This window comes from Pithys albifrons, chromosome 13 (genome assembly GCF_047495875.1).
Source record: "Pithys albifrons albifrons isolate INPA30051 chromosome 13, PitAlb_v1, whole genome shotgun sequence".
Classification (NCBI taxonomy): domain Eukaryota; kingdom Metazoa; phylum Chordata; class Aves; order Passeriformes; family Thamnophilidae; genus Pithys; species Pithys albifrons.
The window spans coordinates 15,751,677-15,779,268 of record NC_092470.1 but is presented as its reverse complement, the minus strand read 5'-3'; the positions used below and the strand labels follow the sequence as shown (position 1 = coordinate 15,779,268).

At 51.9% G+C, this 27,592-nt stretch overlaps 1 protein-coding gene across 1 annotated transcript; it reads left to right on the top strand.

The window, feature by feature from the left end:
* Window positions 1–222: 222 nt before the first annotated feature.
* On the top strand, window positions 223–25,521 carry RGMA (repulsive guidance molecule BMP co-receptor a). Its single transcript, XM_071568655.1, has 4 exons — window positions 223–507; window positions 7,651–7,766; window positions 19,540–20,051; window positions 22,307–25,521. Exons 1-4 carry the CDS (start codon window positions 494–496, stop codon window positions 23,012–23,014), a joined length of 1,350 nt encoding a protein of 449 aa, XP_071424756.1. The 5' UTR covers window positions 223–493; the 3' UTR covers window positions 23,015–25,521.
* The last annotated feature ends 2,071 nt before the right edge of the window (window positions 25,522–27,592 follow it).

Below are 27,592 nucleotides of genomic sequence, written 5' to 3'. Positions count from 1 at the left end.
GTGCTGGAGGTCGGAGAGGGTGTGAAGGGGGGACACCCCCAGCACCCTCTGCGGGGCTGGGGCTGCGCCTGCCCTTCCTCCGCCGCTTCTTGCGAGCGACGCTGCTCAGCGTGTGCTGAGAGAAGAAGGGAGGAGGGAGAAGGGAAGGAGGGAGGAGGGAGGGGACCTCCCTATCTGGCTCTATCTCCTCCGCTGCCTCTCACATGCTCTGGGAGGGCGATGCGGCTCCCCGCGTCCCGCTGAGCGAGGCCGCCTGCACCCCGCCGGGGCTGCCCGCAGGGCGGGGGGGTGCCCGCGCCGCTCGGCCTCCGCACCCCCGCCACCCCCACTTCGACCCTCGGCGGCTTTTATTATTTTATTTCGTTTGGGGTTTATTTTATTTAGGTTTTTATTTTTGTTTTATTGACCCGTCCTGGAAAAATCAAAACTAAACTAAACTAAAAAAAAAAAAACGCCGCTGCCTGCACCGACCCCCGCGGGGCTGGAGAGGCTGATGCGGCCGCCAAGGTAAGCGGGGCGGGGGGCTGGGGGCCCTCCCCAGCCGCATGTCCCCGGCTCCCTGCATGACCCTTCCTCCCCCGGACCTGTTGAGGCTCTCGGTCCCCTCCTGCCTCCCCCTTCCCCGGTCGGTTTTTATGAGGAACCTCGAGTCTTCCCATTTTCCCTGCCCAGCGCTCCCTGCCCGGCTCGGCGCTAGCTGGCGTGCATGCGGTTATTCATTTATCCTCCCTTCTGATGGTTGCCACTAAAGCTGCTCCCTGCTGCGCTAAGTCAATCGAGTAATTCCTTGCAGACCACTGATGAGAACTGAAAACATCCTTCCCAGTATCTCCTCCTTTCCCTTGGGTAGCTTATCCCGGGGCTAATCGCAATTATCGAGACCGGAGCAGGGGCACAAAGCTTTCCTTGAACTCTTCTGGTTGCACAGCGCGGGGGGGGTCTGCTAGCTCCGAGAGAAGGAAGGTGGGGAGGGTGACAGCTGGACAGATGTGGGACATGGCAGGGATGGGCACTTCTGTGCGCAGGGAGAGGAAGGGCAGCTGGAGAGTGGCTGGGCAGGGGGAGAGAGTTTGTTCCTGATACCCTGAGCCCGTAAATTGCTCTACACCTCATCCAGAAGACGGGGGACAGAATACAGCCCCCAGCCAGGACAGTTCATCGGCACCAGCCAGCGTAGACCCTGTCCAGGCTCATTTCCACTCAGGGACTTGCACATTGCCCTTCCTAAAAATTATATATATTTAAGGAAAACGGGCTGCGTTTGCAAGACAGGTGCATTTTGTTGTGGTGGTGGTTGCGAGGCAGGAGATCAAAGTTTGGTGTTGTTTTGATGTGATTCTTGATTGCTGCCTGTTGGAGTAATTGCATCGCAATTGCTCAAAGGTAGAATCAATTTCCCCAAATTGAGATTTTAATGGGAGCTCGCAAGCTGCTGTTATGTCATGTGGTTTAAGGCGGCGTTGGATTGCATTTATTTTATAAACTGGATACTTTCGCAGGCGGCGCAGGGATAACAGCACCACCCAGCGGGGCCACAACCCCGGCCCAGCCCAGTCCCAGCCCAGCCCAGTTCATCCCAGTCCCAGCTCAGCTCCAGCCCTGCCTTGGTCCCAAATCCAGCCCCAGCCTCAGCCCCAGTCCCAGCTCAGCTCCAGCCCTGCCTTAGTCCCAAATCCAGCCGCAGCCTCAGCCCCAGTCCCAGCCTTAGTCCCAACCCAACTCCAGTCCCAGCCCAGTCCCAGCTCAAGACCTGAGCCAGGCACACCTGGGAGGACTCCCAATGCCACATCCAAGATGCTCCCCCTCCACAAAACTTCCCAGTTTCTTTTGTTACAATACTACAGAGCTGTTTGAAAAGTTGTTTGGTTTTTTTCCCTCAGCCCATACTAAGGAATGGCTCTCAGATATTCAGGACAAAGTTTTAAATTAGCTGGGACACTGGCACTTAGTGTTTCATGACCAAGAGCTCAGGAAAAGCTTTCTGTGTTGGGTTGTGTTTCTGGCTGCTACTGTCAGGAATTGACAGAAGGGGACTTGGGAAAGCTGGTTGGGTTTCACAGAGCTTTTTCCATGGGACCCTTCGAACACCCCTTGCTCAAAGGACTACCTACGTAAATTTGCAAACACTTGATGCCATCTCCCGCCCTTAAATGAGATTGAGGAGATGTCCTTAGCTGACCTCTCAGTCAAAGGAGGGGAATTAGAGAGCTATGTTTGCACTTTCTCAATTTATCAGGAGCTTTTAAAAGCAGTGCAGAAAGACTGTACCATTCCACAGACTGGCTTCGGTCTCTGCTGATAAACACTCAGTTGTCTACAACTCTTCTGGTGTCCCTGCCCATGACAGGGAGGTTGAAACTAGAGAAAATCCCTTCCAACCCAAACCATTCTGTGATTCTGTGCTTCTGATCATTTTTTGACAGTTCAGATTTATTCCTCTTTTCTGCTGAGCTAACACTTGGCCATTTGAACTTGCTCTCAGGAAGCTCCCAGCCCACCTCCTATTTTGTTTTAGAGAGGAGCCCAGATGTGAAGAAGATACACTAAAGAGATATTGCTTGATATTTACCTCAAAGAGGAGACTGGGAGAGGAAGACTTGCTCCCTCCAGACAACTAAATATACAGATGGTGAATTCCAGCCAGCCCTCCAAACGCTGCTGAATAAGGGATGGTTGGTTACGTGGTTACACGTGTAGGAGTCAGGCCTCACCCCACAGGGCTTTGCAAGCAAGGGAAGGGGAGAGACATGAGCGAATGTCACCAGTCAAAAAAAAAGTTGATGTGATGAACTCTGAAAATATCACTGCTTGTTTTGCTTTCTGTCACGGGTGAGATTGGAAGTTTTCCACCAGCCCATCATCCCTTCCCCTCGTCCAGCATGGCTGGTTTTCAGCATTTAGAGATTATTTTTATGGCTGTGAGCTTGAAGCAGGCATTTTGAGCAGAGAGGGTTACCCACCATGACTTCAGTGGGGGCTGCTGATAATCCCCAAATCTGCAGAGGCAAAGACACAGGTCAACAAGTCATTCTTTTATTTATTGGCCATACAAGGCTGTATTTTATTCCACCCTCAACACACTGGCCTCTCTTTACACAGCCAGGTTGGTGAGTCTGATGTTCACAGGGGCAGCTGTGGGGACAGAGATTTTTCTAAACCAGCAAACTCCTCTCTGCACTTTGCTATGCAAGGAGTTGGTCAGTCTTCAAAGACCAGCTCTGTGCCATCACTTCTGCCTTCCCCTTTCAGCTACTGCCAACATTCAGTGCAGGGCACTAAGGAGACCTTGAGGGGACACTTTACCTGTCAGAAGCTCTACCTGCAAGGCAACTGGTTGGTAGGAAAGGGGGTTTAGATGTGTATCCAGCAGCTTTGAGGTGCACAGCTCAGGGAGAGCATTTGCTTGTTCAGCCATGGAAACTGTAAAATGATAAAAAAATGGGATGATGAGTAAGAGGAAGGTCTTTAAAATTAACTGCAGCATTTTCCAGTATTGCAGACATCAGAGGTGGCTGTTATTGCAGATGTTAAGGGTTTTTTTGGTTTTTGTTCAGAGGTGTTTTTATTTAGTAAGGGCACTGTTCAGAACACAACTGTTTGGGTTTACCTCCACAAACATTTTAGGATCAGTTGTCAAACCTTTCCAGACAAAAACTTGAGGATTTCCACTCCTTTTCTCTTCCTTTAAGTAGCAGTTTGCTTTTTGCTGCTCACCCCAAAACCACACATATCACTGCAGAACATTTCAGGATTAGCTTCCTGCGGGGTGATCATGGCATATCCCACACAAGCCATGAGCTGAACACCTTGTCCTGAGGCCGAGCAGACAAAGGCACATGTGTGGAGATAGTGGTGTGAAAAGTGGCCATGCAGAAGGTTCATGGGAGAGTCAGGGGCAGACCAGGAGCCCTGACATCCACTCCTCTAACTACTATTTGCAGGCCTCAGAAATACCCATGTTTACTATTTTAGCCATATAATTACAGGTAGTGCATAATTCCATTAGGAAGGTTGTAAAGAAGAGCTCTCATCTGCAAACCTTTGGGTTCAAATCAGCCCCACTAAATCCCACAGCCACCCACAGTGTGACGCAGGGCTGAGGAAAGTAATGTTCAGGCTAGTGATCCTGGCTGAGTGTCCCATGGGAACTGGGAATCTTCCAGCTCATCCTGCAAATACCTTGGAGAAGGCTGTGATTTGCATGTCACCCCTCTGCAATGACACCAAACGGGATCAATGTGCAGATGACCACAGAGGTGCCTGTGCCCTGGAGCTGAGCCGCTGCACGGTGGAGCTGTGCCATGGTTGCATTTTAGTGGTGGGTGGTTTCCCACACACTGTTTGCAAAGAGCATCAGGCTCAGTGCTGCCTACAGGGAGTCCTGGATGGACTTTAAAAGGGGAAGAAGCTGGGGAAAATGCAGTTGCTCCATGTTTCCATTCAGCAAGGCAGAGATCCGAATTTCAGACAGCCTGTGACTCAGTAGGCGATTTAAAGTCCAGGTCTTTGACTGAGCTAATCAGAAAGGTGAAGGTTATTTGAAAAACATAGAAGGGGGAGCAGAATTTCAGAAACACACCTTATTTGGGGCCTTTTCCTCCCTGAAGTTATGGTTTGGACACATCTGTTGTTTTCTCCAGTAAAATCCGCTGCTTTGATCGGTGCCAAGAACAGCAATCCCATTTGCAATGCATGATGCAACGGAGTAAAATCAAGGAGAAATTTTAACAAACTGGAGCCAGGGGCATCCAACCGTTGCTTTATGGCAGCGCAGTTTTCCCTACACCAAAGGCAGAATTTCCATCAAGGGTCTTATTTTAAATATAAGGCTTCAAACTGGATTCCAGGCTATCATTGCAATGTGTCAGCTTGCCCCAAAACGGCAATACAAAGTGGTGCTTTAGGTCAAACCGTCAGAACAGCCTCGCAGCAGCTATTTAACAGCTGGGTTTTAAAAGTTCATAATTCAGATTTTTTTTTTACTTAAAAATAAATAGATCATGTTAGATGTCATCAGTCAGGATAACAGCAGAAGTGATGTTTTTCATTTTGAAATAAAAGCAAAAGTCATGTTGTAAGAAGAGAGGGTGAGAGCAAGAGGGATTTGGAGTCTGAAACTCCATCCCCTGGATCTTCCCACTTTTCCCTGTGAACTCTTCCCAGCTCACAGACCCTCTCCCTCCTCCCCCCAGCTTCCTTTCAGCCTCCCAGGCCCCTTCCAGCTCCAGCTGCCTACACATCCCATCAGCAGGCATTTCTTCTTGGGTGGTAGGAGCAGCTGGCAGGGTTTGGACATATTTGCCCCTGTTTGACATCCCCCACAAAGAGGTGCTTCGAGTCGGCGTTCCTCCCACACTGCCTCTGCTACAGGTCTGGATCCGGCCTGCCAGCTTTCATCTCCTGCCCAACTCTGCCCGCTCTGGCAGCTCCTTGCACACAAAGCTCCTTCTGACTTTAGTGGACACTGTCTGAGTGCAGCTCTAGGACCAGCAGGACCAAGACAGATCTCAGTCAGGCAGGCAAGGCCACAGGATTTTTGGATCCCGTCTGGGTGCCACATGGAAAAGCTTCAGTGTTTTAATTCCTGTTGCAGCCTGGATAAAGCCCCAGAGAAGCTCCTCCGTTATTTGGAGGCAGGGGGATCACACCCCTCACAGAGAAATAGATGTTAATAGGTATCTTTGCTTATTGGATATTTATTCCTGTCTCCTCTTCCTCTTTCTGTGAGATATTTGTTGTAGCTGCATTACAAATTCAATCTGAGACAGGGAGGAGATTGCAAACTCTTGTTGGTGACTTTAAGCTACTATCACTCCAAAAAGCATCCTTAAGGAAGGAAGAGAAAGAGGTTTCCAAGGACAAATACATGAAAAGTCAAGGAGCAACTCAAACCTATAGCCTATACCAAGCTGCAGGAGGGAAGACCTATGGTCTTACACAGCTGGGAGAAGAGTTGTGTAAAACAAGTACCCTCCTTTTATTAATTGTGTAAAAAGCCCAGGAGAAAGCAGATGAAACATTGGAGTGGCAAAGGGGCACTTGATCAAAGGAGGGCTAATGATCCAAAACAGGGAAGTTATTAAAGCCTACACCCGTGGGCACCCTCCTTCAGAGGGTGCCTTAGTGAACAAAGTTGCCTTAGTTCAGTGTGGCTTAAACATCCTTCAAGGGAAATTTTTAAGAGAGCCAAGTTAAGTGGATGCCTTGCTCCTGGCCCAGCCCTCTCGTGGGTGGAGCAGCACCCTGGGATGGTAGGTATGAAGATCCAATCTGCCCACCTCTGCACACTGTGGCATTGCAGGAGGTGAAAAAGAGCAGGAGGATCTTGAAGTCCAGCAGGCAAATGCCTGTGTGCTCCCAGATGCTGCTCTGTTTCCATGGTCTGTGAATAGGGAAGGTTCTCAGGGCTGCTGCCTGCCTGGGGGCAGCCCAGGGGGTCTCTAAGCAGGGCTTGCAGAGCGAGACCCCCAGAGCAACCCTACAACACAGCTGGTGAGATTTTTCCCCAGCGAACGCTGAACCACCAGGTCCATACATGGGCTGGTGGTGCAGGTGAGGCTGTGGTGGAGGTCCTGAGAGAGTGTAGTGTAGGTACATTAGTCCTCTCCATCACTCCGTGGCAGATTGGTAGCTGGATTTGGGGTACCTGACAGTTATTCCGCTATCTAAGGAGTGCCAGTCTAATTAATGATAAGGATCTGTGAGATTTGCTGTTTCTGAGTCACCTGGCCTTACTTCACCGCTGCCAGTGCCAGCGCAGGTGAATGACCTGGAACAGTTGTGAAACACACCTACCACTCTGCTAGGGCTGGGAAGACATGGAGGAGCAACTTGTGCTGGGGGGAGTCGGTGCCCCAGCAGGTCGGGGTCCTCAGCATTGCTCTCACAACCAATCCCTGCCCCACACCAGCTCTCTGGAGACTCCCTGCCTCAGTTTCCCCCTGCTGATGTATTAGAGCCCCTTTGCCCCAAATTGCTTAATTTTGGGGCAATCCAAAGCGCTCTTTTAGGCCCACGGGATAAGGGCAGAGAGGGCACAGTGGGTGTTGAGACCCGATGTGATGGGAGGAAGCCCCTCACCCAAATTGCCACCGAGCTGCGATGCGTGAACAGTGGGGGAGACAAGGCGACATCAAGAGCCCTTCCCGCAGCCCATCCTGCGTGAGACCACCGCCCCCCCTTTCCTACAGGGCTCGGAAGAGTTTGGTGGCTCCATCCACAGCAATAATGCCCCTGTGCCTGCGTCTCCCTGGCTTTTTCTCCCCGCTCCCTCCCTCCTTCGCTCCCATGGCCGCGGCCGCTCCCGCCCCTTCCCGCAGCATGGCCGGGGAGGCGGGCGCGCTCTAAGGAGGAGGCGCAGAGGAGGATGCAGGCATTGGGAGGCAGCGGGATGATTGATGGCTTGGGCTGGTTTGTAATGGGAGGGGACGGAGAGGAGGAGGAGAAGGAGAAAAAGTCTGTGTAATCTTTCAGTGCAGAGCCCGGAGCTGGGGCCGTTCGTCCGTGCCGCGCTCCGCGGAGCCATGTGGGGCTTTTGATTTCATTTTTCCCCCAGTTCTTTCTTTCGATTGATTTATTTTTTCCTTCTCCCCTCCCTTCCTCTCTTTCCTTCGCTATCTTTTTTTTTCCCTCTTTAAACTCTTCTTCCAGGGAGAGGATAGTGGTTAAAGCTCGAGCTGGATGGATGGGTATGGGGAGAGGGGCAGGATCCACAGCCCTGGGACTTTTCCAAATCCTCCCTGTCTTTCTCTGCATCTTCCCTTCAGGTAAGGAACAGCCTCTTTATTTTGCAGCCTTTTTCCCTGTGTTTCTGGCAGCCCTTGGATCGCCGCCCCCGTTCCCCTGTCCCTGGGCCTCTTTCCCTCTCCCTTCTCCTCGCAGCAGTTTGCCACATGTTTAAAATAAGCAAGTGGGGCTCAGTTTTAGTGCTTCCCCCCCAGTTCTCCCTTCCCCAGGCAATCGCGGTGGGTGTTTTTCCTTGACCTCATCGTCTTTGTCTCCCCGCTCATCCCACAAGGAAGGAGATGGTGGAAATCAAAGCAGCGAAGGCAGCCGGGGGTGTTCCTGACAGCGCCGGGTTACCTTGTCCTCCCCTTCCCGGGTGTCGTGAGAGAAGGGGGGGACGCGGCGGGGGACCCACACTTGAACACCCCGGTGCCAAATTTCTGCCTTGAGAGCAATGGGAGCCCCGCTCCGAGCACCCTGGGGAGCCCAGAGCCAGGGAGGGGTTGCGGAGTGGCTCGGGGTCGTTGCTTTGCGATTTGGGGAAGGTGGGGTGTGCGGAGGGGGAGCGCGGCCGCGGCGCTCACTCACCTGGGCCGGCGGGCGGAGGATGCGCGGGCGCTCGGAGCGGGCGCCCCTTCTCCATGCAGCCCCTCCCGGCCCAGCCCGAGGGTTTTGGGGCTCAGCACCTTTATTTTGTTGGAAATTTTGCCCTGGCGGGGCCAGGAGCTGTTGTGCTGTGCGAGGGCGGGATAGCAACCAAATGGTCCCGCGAGCATCGGCACCCCCGGGCCGGCCGCTCGCACCCGCCGCGGGGCTCTGCCCCCCCTGCAGCCCCAGCCCCGCTGTTTGTATTGTGTCAGAAAAGGGGAGAATTTCAGAATTACAGCTGAAAACGCCATCTGTTTCCAATGAATCCCCCATAGTTTTTCACAATGTTTTTGGCAGATCTCTGCCTGCAAATTCCTTCAAGCCCTGAGTGCTTGTTTTTGTTGGGGGAGGGGAAACCCAGTCCACAGAGGCGGATTTGTTCCTTCCAAAACTCTCCAGTTTCTTTACCTCTTTTTTTTTTTTCATTTGCAAGGGGGAAAAAAAGGAGAGAAAGCAGAAGGTAGAAAGAAAATCTTTAAGGCTTAAATCTCCCGATCTCTCTTTTTAGTTTAGTAAAACTTTCCTCTTTCTGCTAATTTGTTAATTTTTAAATCGCCTGTGCTTTCCTTTGCATAACCGTAGGTGAAGCAGTCTTGCACACACATGTAGGAAATAAATAAATAACTACTTCACGCCTTTCCTCCCCTGTTTGCCCTCTTCGTCCTCTTCTGAAGGCGAAAGGAAAACCTTTCAGGGCTGCCCCTCTGGATCCCACTTCTCCCATGGGACTTCCCAGCAGGCTGGAAGCCGAACCCCCTGTTTTTTTCTGGAAACTCTGGAGCTGCTCCCCTATGTGTTGCTTAACGCCCTTTTCGGAGCGGTTGAGTTGCAAAGCGTCGAGGCTGTGAGATTTACGGTGCAAGAAAGAACTTGATAGGAGATCTGGCTGGCTGCTTTGTTTGATTCTCCCTTCAGCAGTCAAATAAGGTGCAAAGAACTGGCAGAACGAGGCAATCCGGAGCCCGCGGGAGTGGGGCGCAGGCGGAGACGGGGCTCCCCGTGCCCAGGGCTGGGAGCACACTGGGGGATTTTTTGAAAGCTTTTTGGGGTGGGAAGGTGGGAAAAAGGGGGGATTTTCCCCTGACATATCCTTTTGTCCCTTTTTCCCAATGCTTCCTGGGAATTTATGGGCTCCCAGCAGGTTCCCAGCAACAAGGAGGCTTCGCACCCCTCCTGAGAGCTGGGGGTGAGCAGGGCCACTGGAGGCTGCCCAAATGGGCGCTCAGCGTGTCAGATCAGTGCCTCGCCGAGTCTTGCCCTATTTATTTATTTGCTTAACCCCCCCTACACTCACACCTCGGGCTGGATTCCCACTTGTGCTTCTCACACTGGTGGCTTCGCCCTGCTGCCTCCTAAGCGGCCCCCACCAGTGAGTGCCCTCGGGCTGGGGGCACTGGCGTGGGTCAGGGTGACTCTGGAGCAGCTGAGGGAGGAGGTCTGGGCAGAGCAGGCCACTGCCTACAGTTTTCCTGGCAGAAGTCCTCCTTGGAGCTCAGTGTTGGATGCCTAAGGGCACTCTCCCCTCCCAAGTGGGACCCTGATTTCCTGGGGTGCTCAGCTGACACCCATCTGTGCATCCCAGTATGGGCTGTGCTGAGTTTTCTTGCAAATCCTTTTGTACTCCCCAAATCCAGCCCTGAGTGTTTTGCCTCAGGTGTGTCTGGCTTTGCTCTCCCCCTCATACTAAGGTTTGCTTTGGCTATCCATCTTTGTTTCCAGCTTTGCCATTTTGGCTGTAATACACTCCTGCCTCCAAAAAAATTTGTCGTTTTCTACCCTTGGTCCATCCAGGCAGTGTGGAGGATTCTGAATAGGGATCCAACCCTACTGGAGATTTATTTGATCGGTTGATAAATGGCTTGTGTCTCAGCAGCAGGGAGGTAATTGCAGCATTAAGCTGAAATTGGGATGGGAGGCTTAGAGGCTGCTGAGACAACACCCCCCCGTGCTGTGAACAGGGAGCCCAACCTGGGAAAGGTGGCGGCAGGGAAGGAGCGCGCCTGTGCGGGATGCTGTCAGGGCAGAGGAGAAGGGAGGGATTCAGACGTAAACCTGGAAATATTTTGGCTTCCCTGTTTTGTTGTTTGCTTGGAACTCATCTCCTACTTGGAACAGGAAGTTCTTTGCCATTGCCAGCAAGGCTTGTTGCGGGGCTGGAAGGAGGCACCTTGTTTTTAATGGGGTGAATATATTGCTTTTTTCCACGAAAAATCATGACATTCCTGGCCCTTGGGTACTGGGAACAAGGTGATATTAGGAGTGACTTTAGGTTTATCATTGGAGCAGCTGAGGTTTCTTTCTCTGTGGCCTGGACAGCTGTGCTGAGACGGATATGCACATGAAAGTGCACACAGGGCTGGGCAGCCACAAAAACTTCCTGACCTGGGGGCTCTTCTCGGGCTCTGCACCAACCTTGTCCCCGGAGAGCCAGGCTGTGGCCCCAGTGACAATGAGTTTTGTGGTCTCTCTTCTGGCTCCCTAATGAGCACATCCCGTAAAGCATCTGTAGGCTCTGGCAGGGCAGTGTGGCCCAAGTGAGCCCCTCCTCAGACTGTCAGTCTTTCAGGGGATCCCACAGCCAAGCCCTGCTGCTCTCAAGAGATGAGTGTTCATGGAACAGTGGAGAAAGTAAAAGATAAGGGCTTTTGGTCTATCTGGATGAGTTTGATTTGATTTGATTTGATTTGCTTTTCCTGTTGGAGCAGACACCAAACTTGGAGTAAGGGGGAGTGTGGGAACACAGGACCAAAAGCCTCAAGCTCCCAGGTGATTTGAAGGGGGCCAGGTTGAACTCAGGGCTGCTGCAATCCAGGAGTGATGTGCACTGGGGCAATTGGGAAGGACTTTTGGGGAACACAGGGGATGCTTGTAGGTGCAGCTGTGGTAGGGCTGGTAAGGGGGTGCCCTGGCCTTTTTCTGGCTGTCTTGGCAAATCCCATCCTGATCAGGAGCAAGCTGTGCAGGCAAGGCCTTGCTTGGCTGTGCGCAGCATCTGGAGCACACTTGTTAGAGGAGAGCTCCTAAATGCCTTTAAAAAGCTCTGTAGCCTGCACTTGGCAGCTACTGGGATAAAAAGAAGATATTTATTCCCTTGTCCGTGAGCTCTCAAAATAACAGGGCGTTCGATTGTAGCCTCAAGATTGCTTTGCACTCAAGTGCAGCCCAGTGAGTAAATCACTGCTCCACCAGCTGAAATTCCTGCAGCAAGGGGGAGAATTGAATTATGGCCAACTGCAAAACCAGATGCCATCCCCTTGATGAAGTCATCGGGCTCTTACTGCGGAGAACAAGCTGGCTCCAACACACATGCAGCCCTGGTAGGCGTAGACTGAGCTGTTCTGTGTGACTGTGATGTGTGGGGTGGCCAGGGGCTCATGTCCCAAAGCTGTGGGAACAACAGCTACTTCAGAAGGGTGTCGAGTCTCACTTTCTGCTCCATAAGCATCCAGGGGAATTTGGCCGTTCAATTCCCAGTAAGCAGAGCTATCCCTGACATAAAGGGTTTTATGGGTCAGGCAGAGAGCAAGCTTCACTTGAGCCCAAAGAATTTTCTCCTCCCTCGGTTTCCTCTCCTTCCTGGACAGCTGTTGACTTTGGTCCCCGAAGCCCTAGTAATGACCTATGGCGGTTTGGGGTTTGGACACGCTACCTTTTCTCTTGCTGTGTGACACACTCCAGCTGGCCCTTTCTGAGATGACAAGGACATGTGGCAGGCCATTTTAGGGATGGACCATGACTCTGGGCTTTGCCAGTCACAGTGATGAGACTGTATCACTCTGCTGGGGATGCGAATAGGGGAGCAGCGGGACTGGAGGTGTGGATTCTAGTTAGAAAGTTACTTTTTTCTCTGAAAATTAAAAGCTGAGCCCAGGAGGGGCAGCTGTCAAATGCATTTAAAAATACATAAACCTCGGAAGGTCTGTGGCTGTGAAGGATGAACAGATACTGAGTCTTCCATGGGGCATGAGCCATGGGGAGGTAGTCTGGTTCTGGTGCAAGATCCCCTGCATTCCCGGGTGTGGCTCAGCATCAGTCAGGTGTCCACTTGGAGTTTTGATGGGCTCTTGGTGCTGCTGCCTTCCAGCCGGGCAGCTGCCACCCCACGCCCTGCACAAAATCAACGCCTCCGATTGAGATGCTGCAGTTTTTTGGCAGGCGTTTAATTGTATAAATTTGCCTCATCCAGATTTATGTGCTCCGGGCTTTCCTCCATCTCGTCGTTTTGTATCTCATTTACCTCTGCGTTTGAAGGGTTGAAATTTCACAAGAGCACGGCAGGGGTGATTATTCCTAGAGGGAATCCACACCTGTGAGCAGAAAGCGTTTCCCTGCCAGCCCCGCCGCGGCCCGGGCGAGGGGGAGGAGGGTGAGGGACCTGCTGCCACACCTGGGGGGCCCCGGGCGCTGGTGGGTGGCAGCTGTGCCTTCAAAGGCACCCTGGGAAACAGCTTCAGCGTGGGGAGAGTGATGTCTGCTGGAAACTTGAAACACTCGGCAGTGGGAGGTGGCTTGGCAGAGGTGACCTTACCCAAGTACCGCTGCTTCAGCGGGATGGGGACATGGGTGGTGGTGGCTGGGGGAGGAAGCTGAGGGTGATGCTTTGTGCACCGATGAGAGGGCAAATCCATCTCTGTTCCCACTGGGTTTGTCTTGGGTGAAACCCTTCACATCCTCAGTGTCCTCATCTGTAAAATGGACTACTCTGCCAAGGAGATTTACCAGCTCTTGGGAATGTTGGTGAAAGCATCCAGGTGCTCTCCAAGTGGGAAAATCAGGTGTGCAGCTCCAGAACTCCAGCTTCCCAGCCTGCAGCACACTGTGGTGCACAGCCAGCGTTTTAGTGCCCTTCTGCAGAGTCAGAGGAGATCGCTTCCCTATCACTTCCCTCCTTCCTCATCCTCCATCCAGCAGCTCGTGGTGGAGCAAAACCTACATCCTCTGAACCATCCCCCGGTGCTGCTTTCCTCTGAGCAGATGAAAGCTCAAGGGTTGCAGCAAAGGCAGCACCGAGGCCTGAATCCCAGGAGGAAGATTTAAGAGCAAAGTCTGCAACTCCATTGCTGTATTGTCTGTGAACGCTGGTTCCTCCTCTGAGCTCGTCATGCCTCTGCCGAATTTCCTAGGATTTCCCAGGATGTTCTCAGAGCGGCATGGCCTTGACTGCCACCTGCATGGTCGGTGTCCTCTCCGTTGGTGTCTGCTTGCGCTTCTCCCTGCTCGGGGATGTCGAGGTGGGGCCTGAGGAGCAGGGCTGGCCGGGGAGGGGGCTGGAGAGAGATCCATTTGCTCCCGCTGAGCATGCCGGGTCAGCGGTAAGCTGACTCTCCGAGCCAAAAGAGCTGACTAAGTGACAGGAGCAATCAAGAGCTCCTTCGGCAGCATATCCAGCATTTTGTGCTGCAGCCGGTGAAGACACTGACTCTGCTTGTTTCCTGCCTGTACTTGCCCCGTGTCTCTGCGACGCCTGGAGAGGAGAGATGGGGGGCCGTGAACTCGGCGCTGAGGACAAAAGGGAGTTGGCCGTCGCAGGTCCTCTGGCTTTAGTGATTGACACAGGTTGAAACGAGAAAACTCCTTCTGTGTCCTTCCTTTGACTTAAAGGAACTGGTCTCTCCTCAGCATCCTCTTGAGGAAGACAAGGACTGGGTTAAACGAGGCTGTGTGGTTTGAGGTGTGCTCTCTGGTACAGCTGGAGTCACTCCATCGTACACAAGTACAGCTTTTGCCTGGATTTAAAATGCATGTGCTGCTTTTGCTAGTGCAGAAGAGCACAAAGCCCCAGCCCCAGCTTGGAAGGTGGCCCCACCGAGCCAACCTCCCCACGCACACCCTTGCAAAATATGAGCCCCAGCTCTTTAAGAGTCAGGTTTATTTTTCTCCCTCAGTCCCTCCTCCCGGTCCTCCCCCCACTTCAGTGCAACTGAAACCTGATCTAATCCCTTTGCACATGGGTAATTTATTGGTCTATTGGGCTTTTCTTGATGGCAAATTGCATTGTCTTTCTTCCTGGGTTGAGGCTTTGGAGCAGTTTGCTGCATTCCTGCAGCTCTTTTCTCAGGGCTGATCTTTCACACCCCCTCTGAGCACAGTCAAATCAGTTTTATTGGGCCTCTTTGTTATGCAAACAAGGCAATAATAACCAGGCTATTATTCTGCAAGATTGTGCTTGATTAACAGTTCAAAGGAGGTCGCTGGAAGAGCCCGGCGCTGCCTTCCCGCACAAATCCTTTCACCAAGCTTGGGTCAGGTGGCCCTTGGGTCTTCCTCGCCCCAGGGTGCCCTGTGGTGCTTCAGGAGAGCTGCCCCTGCCCACGACACCCCATCCATCATCTGTCAGGGCTGCAGATGGCACCGATGGGCTCATTTCTCTCTCTGGTGTGACAAGGCGCCCGTTGATCCGTGTCATAAAATAGAATCACAGAATGGTATGGGTTGGAAAGGACCTTTAAAGGTCACCTTGTCCAACTCCCCAGCCATTGGCTGGAACGTCTTGAATGTTTCCAAGGATGGGGCACTCACAACCTCTCTGGGCAACCTGTGCCAGTGTTTCACCACCCTGTTTGTAAAATGTTTCTTTTTTACGTGTGATCTCACAACCCTTGTGGGCGTTGAGGTGCGGAGCCAGTATGGCCACCATGTAGAGTGGCTCATGGAGACTTGCAGCAAACGGCTGATGTTCATTCCCTGAGTTTTTGCTTCGGACTCCTGAAAACTTGGTGGAAGGGGTTCCTTAACCCAGGTTTTATGGAGTAATGTCTTTTTTTAACTCTTTCGGGGTTATTTTGGTCCTGGTGGTGACTGCTGTCCTCCTGTGAGCAGAGCACCTCTTACCTCCTGGCAAATGTTGCTGGTATTTAGCACCTCAGAGAATCGTGCCTTTCCTATTGAGGTATCAGCATAAATATGTTTATTTAGATTACTTAAATAAATATGTGTTTAGGAGCCTAAGTCTGGGTGCTCAGATCTGAGGCCAAAGGTAATTATTTTTTACTGTGTTCTCTGAAAAAGCCTTTTGCTGCATGTGTGAGGCTCGCACATTACACTTCAATCTATGTATTTGGAAAAACGCGGGATGATGTATTTGCATCACATGTGGGTGATGAAATACTTTCCAGCCTGTTAGTAACCAAGAGGATATTAAACAAAATCTCTTAGCAGTGAATGCTTCAAAATTAGCAGGTCTGGTTAGCATGCAATCAAAAGTCTTAAAAGAATTGGCTTTTGCTTACTGAAATTAATTTGCAGTAATTCTTTTTGTTTGAGAAATTACAGAAGAATAGGTGAAATGTTGATTTTGTACTAGTTTTCTGAAAGAACGTGATTGGGGTAAACAAAGCCCAGGTTACCTGACACCAGCTGAAGGGAGAATAGGGGGGCACTGGTAATTAAATGCTCTTAGAGTTAGATGTGTGCATATAATATGTTTGAGCACTTAATTTGACAGCAGGTAATAAAATATGCTGATGACAAGGGCAGAGCAGCAGGACTGGGGTCGTATGATAGCCCAACCCCCCCGAGTGTGTGTTTGGTGGTCCATGGGATGCTTGCTGAGTGGAGGACCAGTGCTTTCCCAACTAGGAGCTCTGGGAAAGGTCACATCTCAGTGCCTGCTCGATGCAGTGTCCCAGTGAAAGGAACAACCTTGGGAGAGCTGTGAGCGCGTTCTTTATCCCTATCACTTGTCCTGGGTGGTAGGTTATGGAAGAGGAAACAAAGCTGCTGGAGGGAGGTCTGATGGTGGGGCTGGGCAAACACCTTCCAGTGAGAACTTAAAAGTGCAAACCGTTTAGCTTATCTGGAGGATTGACAAGGGACTTGATTGCAGTGTGTAAATATCTTTGTGAGAAACACACTGGTTACTAACGGACCTTTTACTGCTTTTGAGAAAATGGCTGGTTCTTTTTATGTCCTTACAATGAAGTCAGATAAAATCCACTTAGGACCAAGACCCGTGTTTTGTAAAGGTGATAAACTCCTGAAACAGCCCGCGGAGGAAGGGGGCAGCTTTTCGGTGTGCACAGACCACAGGAACCCTCCTGGGAGGTGTACCTGAACACACCGGGGCACCGGCTACACAGTGGGGCTGCCCTAGTCCAGGTGGTTTCATGATTTCCAAAACAGTTGGTGTCAAGATAACAAAGGAAATTTTGTCCCTGGTTTGAGTGCCACCAGGCCTTGAAGGGAGAGGATGGGGAGTTTGGAAGGTGGCTGGAGGGGTTTAAGTCCTTTGTCTATGGGATGAAGGACCCTTTGCCATGGACAAGAAATCATCCAGACCTGGGGTTGTCTTACAGATCTCAGGAGACCCTTGCTGGGTTCCTGCTTGAGAGGGATTTGTTTCCGTGCTAAGTCATCTGTGGTTGAAAAACAGATCCATTGTGAGTCGATGGAAAATAGATTATGCGAAATTGAATAAACATCGTTTCTTGGCCTGGGTACAAATGAGCCTGCACCACTGTGCCAAGGCTGCTGCCAGAGGGGACAAGGCAAGGCTTGTCAGGAGGGGTAAGGGTCGTGTTTGCTCTCCTTCACAGCCTTTGTTGGCCATGGTCTCTCCCCAGCAGTGTGAGGGATTTGCCAGACCTGGTGGTCACTGTTGTGGTTGGAGAAATGTCCATGGGAAAGGCCAGGCGTGAGCAGCCAGGAGGGCATTCCGCCCTTGCGCTGCAGCACCTGGCTTTGGAGATCGGGCCTTATATGGGGCCCTGAGCGAAACAGCGAGAAAGGGACGGGTGCCAAAACTGTAGTGATAACATCTTAGAGCAGAACGCTCCCCCTTCAGGCCCAGGGAGGAAGGAGAATGAGCTTCCCTGCCCTCAATTTTGTTGTGTTTTTTTAATTCAGAACCTTAAAAAGTCATGTGTGATCCCGGGCAGAGTGGCAGTGAGGGGTGCTGAGCCCTGGGCTGTGCTTAGCACTGGGTGTTGAGGGGCTGTTTTGCAGAGCCCTCTTTGTCCAAGAGCAGCTGCAGCTCACGCCTGCATCTTATGCAAACGAATGAAGCAAGTCCTTGAAGGAGACTATGGCTTTATTCCTACTAAAACCCCTCTACACAGCAGCTGAAGGGCTGGAGCAGCCAGAGTGCTGCAGCCTGGACTCTGCTCACTGTATGGGATGCTTCATGTAGTGCATCCCAGTGACATACTGCTCTGTGGGGTGCATGGGTCCTGTGTGTCCAGGGATGTGTCCTCCAGCTCCTCCTGGGGCTGTGCTGGCACATCTGTATGCAGTGGCAGCTTTTCTGCCACGTGCAACCTGAAGGCATCCTCAAGCTGTACATTAGCTTAACTACTAGGGAGCAATGACTTTAATTGCTTGATGCCACAAGAGTTTGGGATAAGCAGCAGTGGTGGCACTGGTCACACTCCTGCATGCTGTTTTGACTCCTGCCTTCCACACTCCTGGGATGAATGAGAGAGGGATATGAAATAACAAATATTTTTAAATATTTCCCATGCATGCAGAAGACTTAGCAGAAAGTGAGCCTATGTTCCAGGTCAGAATCTTGTTTTTGAGTCACCTCTGGTCAATGATGAGTTAAAGGCTTTCCAAAGAGCTTCTTGCAGGTTTAAATGGGATGCTGCCAAGACCAAACAGCTCCCAGGTTCTCTGTGCTGTTGCTAGCACCTGAGTTTATTAAACATGAGCTTTAAAACTGTGAGGAACTTGTCACCATTTCCTATTTGCACTTCACTCTTCTTGGAAACAGTGGAGACAGGCTTGCTTGTCACAGCTGTACTGCTCAGTGCTTTATAGTCCTAATAAGCCTTTCTGATTTTCCAGCACCAACTGTTTAGGTTTCCAGCACTGTGATGTTTAAAACTAAAACATACTGTTTTCTCCAAAACAATACTGAGTTTTGTAGCTTTATTTTTAAACAAATCTGAAATGCTTTTGGCACAAATGCCTTGCCGAACTCCTTCTAAACAAACCCTGAGACAGGAATATATGGGTACGCCTGCAAGAGGCACCACAAAAGCATCTGGAAATGGTGAGGCTTGTCTTCTCCTGCTGCCTTTGTTCCTAAGCCCATCCTGTTTCCAAGCATTCCAAAGGGGTCGATTAAGAGGAGAGGAAGGAAAATGCCATGAATTGTAGGTGGTGTGAGCCTGGGTTCACCTAGCAAGACTCCAAATGGGCAAGGGCAGAGCAGTGTCTGCGACGTTCAGGGATGGCCATGTGCTTTTTGCACAGCTGCTTTCAAGTCTGTTCCAGGGAAGCCACACTGCCCCCAGGGAGCAAACGTCGGGGGGGGGACGGGACAGGATCCGAATTTTCTTTGCCTTCCTCTGCCTTGCCAGGAAGCACTGGAGCTCCAGCTGAGCATGGCAGAGGCCCTGCAGCCTCTGCCTTCGTCTGTGCCTGGGCGATGGATGGCGGGTGGCAAGGGGAGCCGGGGGCTCACTGCCATCCCTGTACCGGCCACGCCAGTCTTTCTCCTCCACCTCTTATTCTCTCTCAGCGGGCCGTGGTGGGGAACAGGCTCCTGGGGCTGGGCAGAGCAGCCAAGAAAGAGGGGCGTTTGGCTCCTGTTTCTTTCCAGAGGCACAGGAGCACAAGCAAGGATGCACTCATCACTGCTGCCGGCATGAGGATGGTGGGGTAGCTTCTGGCTGTGCTGCAGAATGGGTCACGGTCCTACTCTAATTGGGCATGTGGCTGGGCACAGCGGTTGTGCCAGTGCTGGGTTTCCCCATGCCCAGGAAGGAGGATAAGGAGGGCAGGCAGATTTTTGTGCTGGTAGACCTTGGTCTGGACACAGTGCCCAGAAACTCATGCAGCACAGAGCTTTGAATGTCAAACCCTAAAAAGTCATTAAAGCCCCCATTGCATTTCCCCCATTAATGATTCTCCCTTATCATTGGTTATGAATATGTCCCATTCTTCCACACCATGGTTTTCCCCCAGGAACATTCATCTAAAGGCTGGATGCTCTTTTGCTTTTTGGCTTAAATTGGGGCAGATCCTGTTGGTTTCTTTGGCTTTGATGCATGAGAGTTGGGTCATGTGAGAGGGTCACATCTGGTGAGCGAGGCCCTGTCACGCGGTAGAGCCGGTGTCATGAGTTTGGGCCGCAGGAGGAGGACACAGCTTCTTGTTGGGGATTGAGTTGGGTGTCACTCAGGCAGGCATTGACCACCTTGTGCTTTTTTAACTCTCCCACAGTGACATCTCCATGCAAGATCCTCAAGTGCAACTCTGAGTTCTGGGCAGCCACGTCGGGCTCCCACCACCTGGGCGCGGAGGAGGCGCCCGAGTTCTGCACGGCACTGCGCGCGTACGCGCACTGCACCCGCCGCACTGCCCGCACCTGCAGGGGAGACCTGGCCTACCACTCCGCCGTGCATGGCATAGACGATCTCATGGTGCAGCACAACTGCTCCAAGGATGGCCCCACGTCCCAGCCCCGCCTCCGGACATTGCCCCCCGGGGACAGCCAAGAGCGCTCCGACAGCCCCGAAATCTGCCACTACGAGAAGAGCTTTCACAAACACTCAGCCACCCCCAACTACACCCACTGCGGGCTCTTTGGGGACCCCCACCTCAGGACTTTCACGGACACTTTCCAGACCTGCAAGGTGCAAGGGGCTTGGCCACTCATAGACAATAACTACCTGAATGTCCAGGTCACCAACACGCCGGTGCTGCCCGGCTCCTCGGCCACTGCCACCAGCAAGGTGAGCCTTGGGCATGTCCCCATGAGCAGAGGTGGGGGAGGGCAGAGGCCTTTCTGGACAGCTTTTCTTTCATCCATCCTTTCCCCCATTTACTCCTCTCCTTGGGGAGGGTAAGAAAGATCATGAGCTTCTCTGCATTAGAATGTTCAGCCCTAAATACGAGATGTCCGTTCTTCCTTTATCCCCAGCTTTCATTTAAATGGCTTGTGATTTCTTCTTGAGCACGTCCAGACCCATCATGGTGAGCAGGCTGAGATGCTGCAGCTCAGGGGGCCATCATGGCCAAGTGGGGGATTGTAAATTAAGAGGGCTCCCATCTTGGGGCTCCAGATTGCTGAACAGCCAGACCAGGAATGATGGTAGCACCTTTTGGGGGAATACCCAAGGCCCACGCAAACCCAGGACTGACCTCAGGGAGGCTCCAGCTTTCAGGAAAAAGCCTGGAGGAAGCTGAGCTCCTCACACTGTCTTCCCCTCTGCCCAGGCTTGCAATTGTCTCTCTGGTTTGCAGCCAAGTCAGGGCATTTTGTGGGGAACAGTCCATTCTGGAGGTGCTTTGACAGCCTAAATAAACATCCTGAAGGTACAAGCAAACACTGAGAAAACTCAAGTGTAAACGTGCTGCTGTGCTGCAGCAGGACTTGTGTGGCACTGCCTCAGCTTCGGGAGAGACCTGGAGCTCAGGAACTGGTATGTTGCCCTATGGTGCATAAGCTCTAAAGCTAAAAGGGTGCTTTTTGTGCTAAAAAAAAGGGAGGCTCAGCTCGAGGCATCCTCTTGCTTTTGGAAAATGTCCTGTCTCTCCATGTCTGGGAGTTCTGCTTCTCTCTGTGTGTTGGGAGAGTAGTACGTGTAGGATGGGCTGCTTCTCAGCTCTATGTGTGACCTCTGAATCCTGAGCTGGAGCTTGCATTGAGTTTTTGACCTGTCCCTGGTAAACCTCCTAAAAGATACTTAATGGTGCTCTGAACTTCTTATGCCCCAAAAGACATCAAAACCTACTGAAGGTTGCAAGTCTGGCTTGAGGAAAGTGGTTCTTAAGGATCCCAGGACCTGCTGGGATTGCAGGATCACCATCTTAATTGAGTCTTCACTCCTTATCTGCCTCACAGGCTTGTGATGAGGAAGGATTAGTCATGAGATCTGCAGCATGAGCCGTGGAAAGCACTGCTGTGTCATGGCTGGAGGACTGTGTCCTGTTAGAAAGGATGGGAGCCCTTGGTCCATAGGGCTCTTTGTGTTCTCTGCTCATTTCCTCAGCCCTGACCCACACTGATTAGGTCTCAGTCTGCCCCTTTATGGCACCACGAGGCAGGAGGTCCCCTTCACCTCTTCCCCCTCACAGGCAGAGGTGGAAGAATGGCAACTATGCAAGAGGTGAAAGAGAAAGAGTAGTTTGTGTGGGTGGAAGAGCAAGTTGCCCTTCTTCCCGTGCATACTCTACTCCTTCTTCTCCTCCTCAAGTCTTCCCCATAAAGCCAAGTCAGCAAGGGAAGAGCAAGTGCTGCAAGGTCCTTCCTTGGCCAGGGGTGAGGAGGTGCACTGGGCTCAGTTTGTATAGTACAACAGGTGTAAAAGACCTCTAGGATCATTGAGTCCAATAATAAACCCAGCACTTCCAAGACCACCACAAAATCACCCCTAGAAAGGCAATTCCACTGGAACACACCGAACACGTGTATGCTTCTGTGGTTCTGTGTGGTTGGGATGGAGCATGACATGTTCTAAGGCCCATAGGAAAAGACCATGGTCTATGAGTGGCCATGGAAAGGAAGAGGTCCAGCCCTTGGGATGTAAATTTCATGGGAGCCAGAGGAAAAGCTCCACCACCTCTAAGGGAGTCAAGGCTTGTCCCCCGCCGCCATCTGCCAGCCCTGGAGGCAAGGCAGTGCTGCGTGCACAGGCATGCCACCACAGCCTGGGAGTAGCGATACTCCACCCAGCTCCAGCTGCAGGGAAGATCCTGTGTTGGGCCTGGAGATCACAGCACAGATCCAGATGGTATTTTCAGTCCAGTCCTTGCATCTTGGCTTCATACACAGTGTCCTCACCCCACTGCTGGAGCAGGAGGACCATGTCTGGGTGGCTAGAAGTTATGGCTTCCTAGCGTGAAGCACCTGCCCATGAGCTAAAGGTTGCACTCCCATCTGGATTGAGTGTCCAGCAATTCCACCTTCCACACTGCTCCTGCTGGCAGTCGTGCATTCTCAGGTGGTCATCAGTGATTATAACCCTGTTTCTTTCCTCCTTCACAGCTCACCATCATCTTCAAGAGCTTCCAGGAGTGTGTGGATCAGAAAGTGTACCAGGCAGAGATGGACGAGCTCCCTGCTGCCTTTGCTGATGGCTCCAAGAACGGTGGGGACAAGCACGGAGCCAACAGCCTGAAGATCACTGAGAAGGTATCAGGCCAACACATCGAGATCCAGGCCAAGTACATCGGTACCACCATCGTGGTGAGGCAGGTGGGGCGGTACCTCACCTTTGCTGTGCGCATGCCAGAGGAGGTGGTGAACGCTGTGGAGGACCGGGACAGTCAAGGCCTCTACCTGTGCCTCCGCGGTTGTCCACTCAACCAACAGATTGACTTCCAGGCCATCCGCTCGGCTCAGGCCACGGAGGGTCGTACTCGTAGGAAGGGGCCCAGCCTGCCAGCCCCCCCTGAGGCCTTCACCTATGAAACAGCCACAGCCAAGTGCAGGGAAAAGCTGCCTGTGGAGGATCTTTACTTCCAGTCCTGCGTCTTCGACCTCCTCACCACGGGGGATGTCAACTTCATGCTGGCTGCTTACTATGCCTTTGAGGACGTGAAGATGCTTCACTCCAACAAAGACAAGCTGCACCTCTATGAGAGGACACGGGACCTGGCCCCGGGCAACATGGCTCCCATGGGAACATATCCCACCCTCTGGGTAGCAGTAGCACTGCTGTGTTTGAGTCAGTGTTGGTTGTGCTTATTATAAAGGTTTGTTCCTTCACACCATGGAGAGCGGAGAAGGGGGAGCAGGAGAGAACCAGGGATGAGATGGAGGTGCTGGAAAACAGGAGGAGGTTGGATATCAGAGACGTATAGGTTGTCCTCAAACCTCAGTCTCTCTCTTGGGCACAAGTCCCTTACCTTCCCAGCTCTTGCCTGAGAGGAACGTGCTGCCAGTGGGACCAGTCAGGAGTTATTCCTGGACAGTACGTTGTCTGGACCTTCCTCATCTCCCCGCTCTTCCTGCTCCCAGTGGAGAGGGGGCTGAGGAACCCTTGCAGCTACTCTCCTTGGAGCGCTCCCCCAGGTCCCAGAAGTGCACATGCTGACTGTGACACTGGTGTGCATGAACGTGGCTTTGTCTTTGGAGGCCGGAGCCCATGAGGAGGGCATGGAGCAGCAAGACAGGGCCAAACCTGGCCAGCACAGCAGGGCTGATCATTCTGCTCACCGTGACCAGGCTCTGCTTTTTGGGCACATCCTGCCCCCAGCCCTGTTGTTGCAGAAAGTGGTGCAGAGGGCCACAATGGTGGGGGATGATCTCATGCTTGCTTGGCTGCTGGGGCCAAGCATCTTCTGGGTGGAAGGGAGGACATGTTCCTCAAGCCTTGGCCTGCATTTGCTGTGGTTCAAAGGGCATCTCCTATTCTAGCCAGTTCATCCAACTGATTCACTCAGTAGTTTTATTCCTGTCTCCCTTGTCTCTGCCTGGACCCACCATGGACTTGATGGCAATGGGAGAAACCTGGCCAGTATTCAAGTGGTTCCTGCAACTTCTGCCCACGTTGGATGAGGTCCTCACAGCATTTGCTCTCCAGTCCCCTAAAACTGGCAGCAGGGTGGCTGCTCAGTGGGACACCCGATCCACATCTCCCTCCAGCCTCCCACACCGGCTCAGCCCAACCCTGGGATGGAGCAGGAGTGTGGCACTTCTTTTTTGCTGCTAGGTCTCTGTTCTGCTCCCCTTCCTGGGGCCGCGACTTGCAACCCCATTGCAGACCAGTTGCACCTTAAGCCCTTCTGGGCTTGAATCAGAAATGGGGTAATGTTAGAAATCCAGCCAGGAGATGGGATGCAGCAGAGGACCCCTCCAGCTGCCCCACATGTCTGTTCCTGTCTCAAAACCATCAATAATCTTCCCCCACCAAGTAATGTTGCCCATCTCCTCCTCTCCATGTTCCTCTGTGGTTTACCCCATCACTGAACAAACATCAAGACCACCTTTGGTCTGTGCCTTTGAGACCACCTGATGGGTTTCCCCTCCTTTTATCAGGGGGAAGTTCCCAGAAACAATTCCCAAAACGTGTCACCTTTGGGGCACCTTCTGCTCTCAAGGGAGGTCTCTGGGCATGATGAGACAAGCTGTAGCACCAAAAGAGGTGGGAACAGGCTAGGTTTGGCAGTCGGAACTGGTGCCAAGAGGCAGCCTGGTGTAAATACTCAGTGTGACTATTCATTGTGTCCTAACAGCTCTAGAACTCCATTTGTAAAGCAGCAGAGAAATGCAAACTTGTGTCAATGGATGTAATTTATATTGTCTCTTTAATATATAGAGCCCTGGCATTGATCTTGTGTGACTGTACAGATGAAGAGATGTAATTGGTTTTTAAATGTTTAAGGAAAAAAAAGAAACAAAAAGATGTGTTTACTACTTTGCTCCTTGCTTTGTTTGCTGGTGCCCCAGATACTCTGTAGGGAGATCTAGAAATAAGGATATCACAGTTTGGAGGCTCTGGGAGAGCAGCCACTGGACCGCAGCACAGGACAGTTTTCGTTTCCCAATGCACTACTTGCTCAGCCAAGCTGATTTGGACTTACTGTTTCCTTTGTTCAAGAAACAAACAAGTTTTTATCTTCCCTAGAAATGCAAAATGCAAGTTTTAAAAGCCAAAATTTGTTGCTGGATAAGAGGAAATGTGTTTCTTGCAGTGCTGCCCCATATGTCTGACAGCAGCTGTGCGCAGCATCCCTCTGAAGACACAATGCTCCTTGCAATCTGCCTGAGAAGGCCCAGCCAGAGTGTGCCAACAGGTCAATAATTCCCTTAAGACCTCCTTTTCTTATAAAACAATCACCCCATGGCATGATGTGCTGTGGTTTAGGGATAGTTTCCATCCAAGGAAAGTCTGGTTGTGGAGTGGCTTGGTCCCTCTGTCCAGGTGGGCGCTCCAGTGGTGGCCGCTGATGTACAGTGGTTGGGGTATCCCTATTTTAGAAGCAAACAGTGAAGCACTTTATTTTGGTTGTGTTTGACCCAGTCCTGGTTAAAGGTGAAGTGTGGCCAAGAAGGACCCAATACTTGGAAACTAAAAAAAAAAAAAAAAAAATACATGGGCAAAGGCGGGGCATTATGAGAAGGCCCCCCCACCTCCTCCCTGCGCTGAGACCCTCGGGAGTGTCACCGCATGTATATACTGTAAATTATTTATTGAGAGAAACACAAGTAAAGTTTGAGGGTTTTTGACAATAAACGAGTGGGTCTCTGTTTGTTCCAGGTTCTCCCTTTGGTCTGGTGCTGTTCCCCACATAGAATGTGAGTGCTGCCCCATTTCTGCATTTGCTCCAAAGCATCTTTCTACCACCTGTGACCAAGGACCCTCTGAGAGCTCTTTTCTGTCCTGAATTCTCATGAGAATTTCACTCTGGGTTTATCTACAGCCAAATGAGAAAAATTAAAAGGGGAGGAGGGAGAAAATACAGATCATGAAGCTTTAGAGCCGAGCCTTGCTGGAAGAGGAGATCTGCAGCAGTGGGAGTCCAAGTGGGTACCATGATTCTTCCCCTTCTCACTCCAGCAGATTATATTGTGCATCTGGTAATCATAATTCCTCCTTTCCATGATTTTGCCTTTCTTGGGCACCGCTCCTGTCGCAGCTGGGTTTGTTGCTGCCCTCTAATGAGGAAAACCAAAATTGCTTCTTTTTTTTGTTGTTGAATTTTCCATTTTTGAAATGTGAAGGACTTTTTGTCACAGCAGCTGGAGACAGGGACATTCTGAGGGTGGGACACCAGCACCAACTCAAAACACACACTATTTGGCCGAATCCATGCAATGACAGTAAGCACCAGAGATGCAAAACCTGGCATCCCCCTCCTTCAGTGCCCTGGAGAACCAGCAGCTTTTGGAAGAGCCAGACTCAGTCCCTCTGCCACCCCTTGCACCAAAGCTCAGGTTCAAATCACTCTGCAAAGTCATCGAAAAATTCACAGGGGGTCTCCCTCACTCACTGATCCCCAGCTTGGGGCAACAAACAGGCAGCACCTACATGTCCTGGTGGGAAAAATGCTGATCTGAGGGACAAGGATGGACAAGGGTCCTGATTAACCACACATGGCACCACTGAAGCTTCCCCAGGAGGTTGAGTGGGGAAGGCACAGGCCATGAAGGGACAGCGGTAGTGGCAGCAATGGCCCTGTGGCCTCTCAGAGAGGTTCAAATGCTCTCTAGACCATGTTTCATGACTGGTGAAGGCCTGCCTGGGGGGCTCCAGGGTCCCATCCCATCGCCCTGCAATGGACCTCAGCTCAGGTGCCACTGCCCAGCGTCTGGGGGTGGTTTCCAGCCCCACTTTGGCTGTGCCTGCGCATCCCTGCCCTCGGGCCACTGCCTGGGCTGCTCTGAGCTTTGCATCCGAGAGCTCGGGTTGAGCAGCGGCTGTCCGGGAACAGCCACAACTGCTCAATACTGTTGTTCACCAAAAAATGCCTTTTTTTCCGGGAACTGGCTGCCCTCTAGAGGATCCGCTCTGGCATAATGCACAGTGCGGGGGCTTCCAGCCTCCCCATGCCCTCACTGAGGTGGGTGCCAGGCAGGGCTGGGGGTCCTGCTCCCTGTGCTGGCATGTCGGCATTGCCGGACACCTTGGGTCTCCTTTCCAAGGTGAGCCAGCAGGAGTGACCACTGCTCCATCCTGTGCTCCCAGCCGGAACGCCGGCCCTGCCCAGCACTCCGGGATGGCCGTGGCACTGCATGGACCATGTCGTTATGGATGATACACTGTTGTGGGACCGACAGGACCTGCCTGACAGCAAGATGTGGGAAGGGGTCATTTCTCCAGCTTTGAGAAGGATTTAACTGTTCTCAGTATAGTGCTGTGGATATGGGTGGGCAGGGGATGCTGGGTTGAGTTGTACCAGGAGGATAATGTCCCCAGCATCACAGTGCCCATTCCTTACCTGCCTCCTTAAATTAAAAAAAAAAACAATCACCGGCCTCAGGTAGATTCACTGCCCTGTGCTCCATGTACATACACCCAGACCAGCTCCCTGCAGCCCCCAGTGCCTCTCTCCAACCAAGCCCCTCTCCCTGCCACAGCCCCATGGCTGACAGCCAGTCACTCTTTCCATGAGGAAATCCATTTTTCAGGAGCATATAACTCAGCTGTGAAATTTCACTCTTGGTTGAAACTTGGCTCAGCAACAGAAACTGGGAAGGGCTGGATCCAGTGGCTACAGGTGTGAGAAGTGCTTTTTACAATGAGCTTTTATAACTTGGGAGAAATGGCTCCAGTCCCTGCTCCCTGTCCTGCCGTGTGGGCCTCAGCGTGAGCAGTGGAGGGTAAAG

Excerpts from the sequence above, each read along its gene's own strand:
- RGMA (XM_071568655.1), top strand. Across the intron at positions 7,767-19,539 it reads TCTCTGCATCTTCCCTTCAG|TGACATCTCCATGCAAGATC; the intron begins GTAAGGAACAGC and ends ACTCTCCCACAG. Across the intron at positions 20,052-22,306 it reads CGGCCACTGCCACCAGCAAG|CTCACCATCATCTTCAAGAG; the intron begins GTGAGCCTTGGG and ends CCTCCTTCACAG.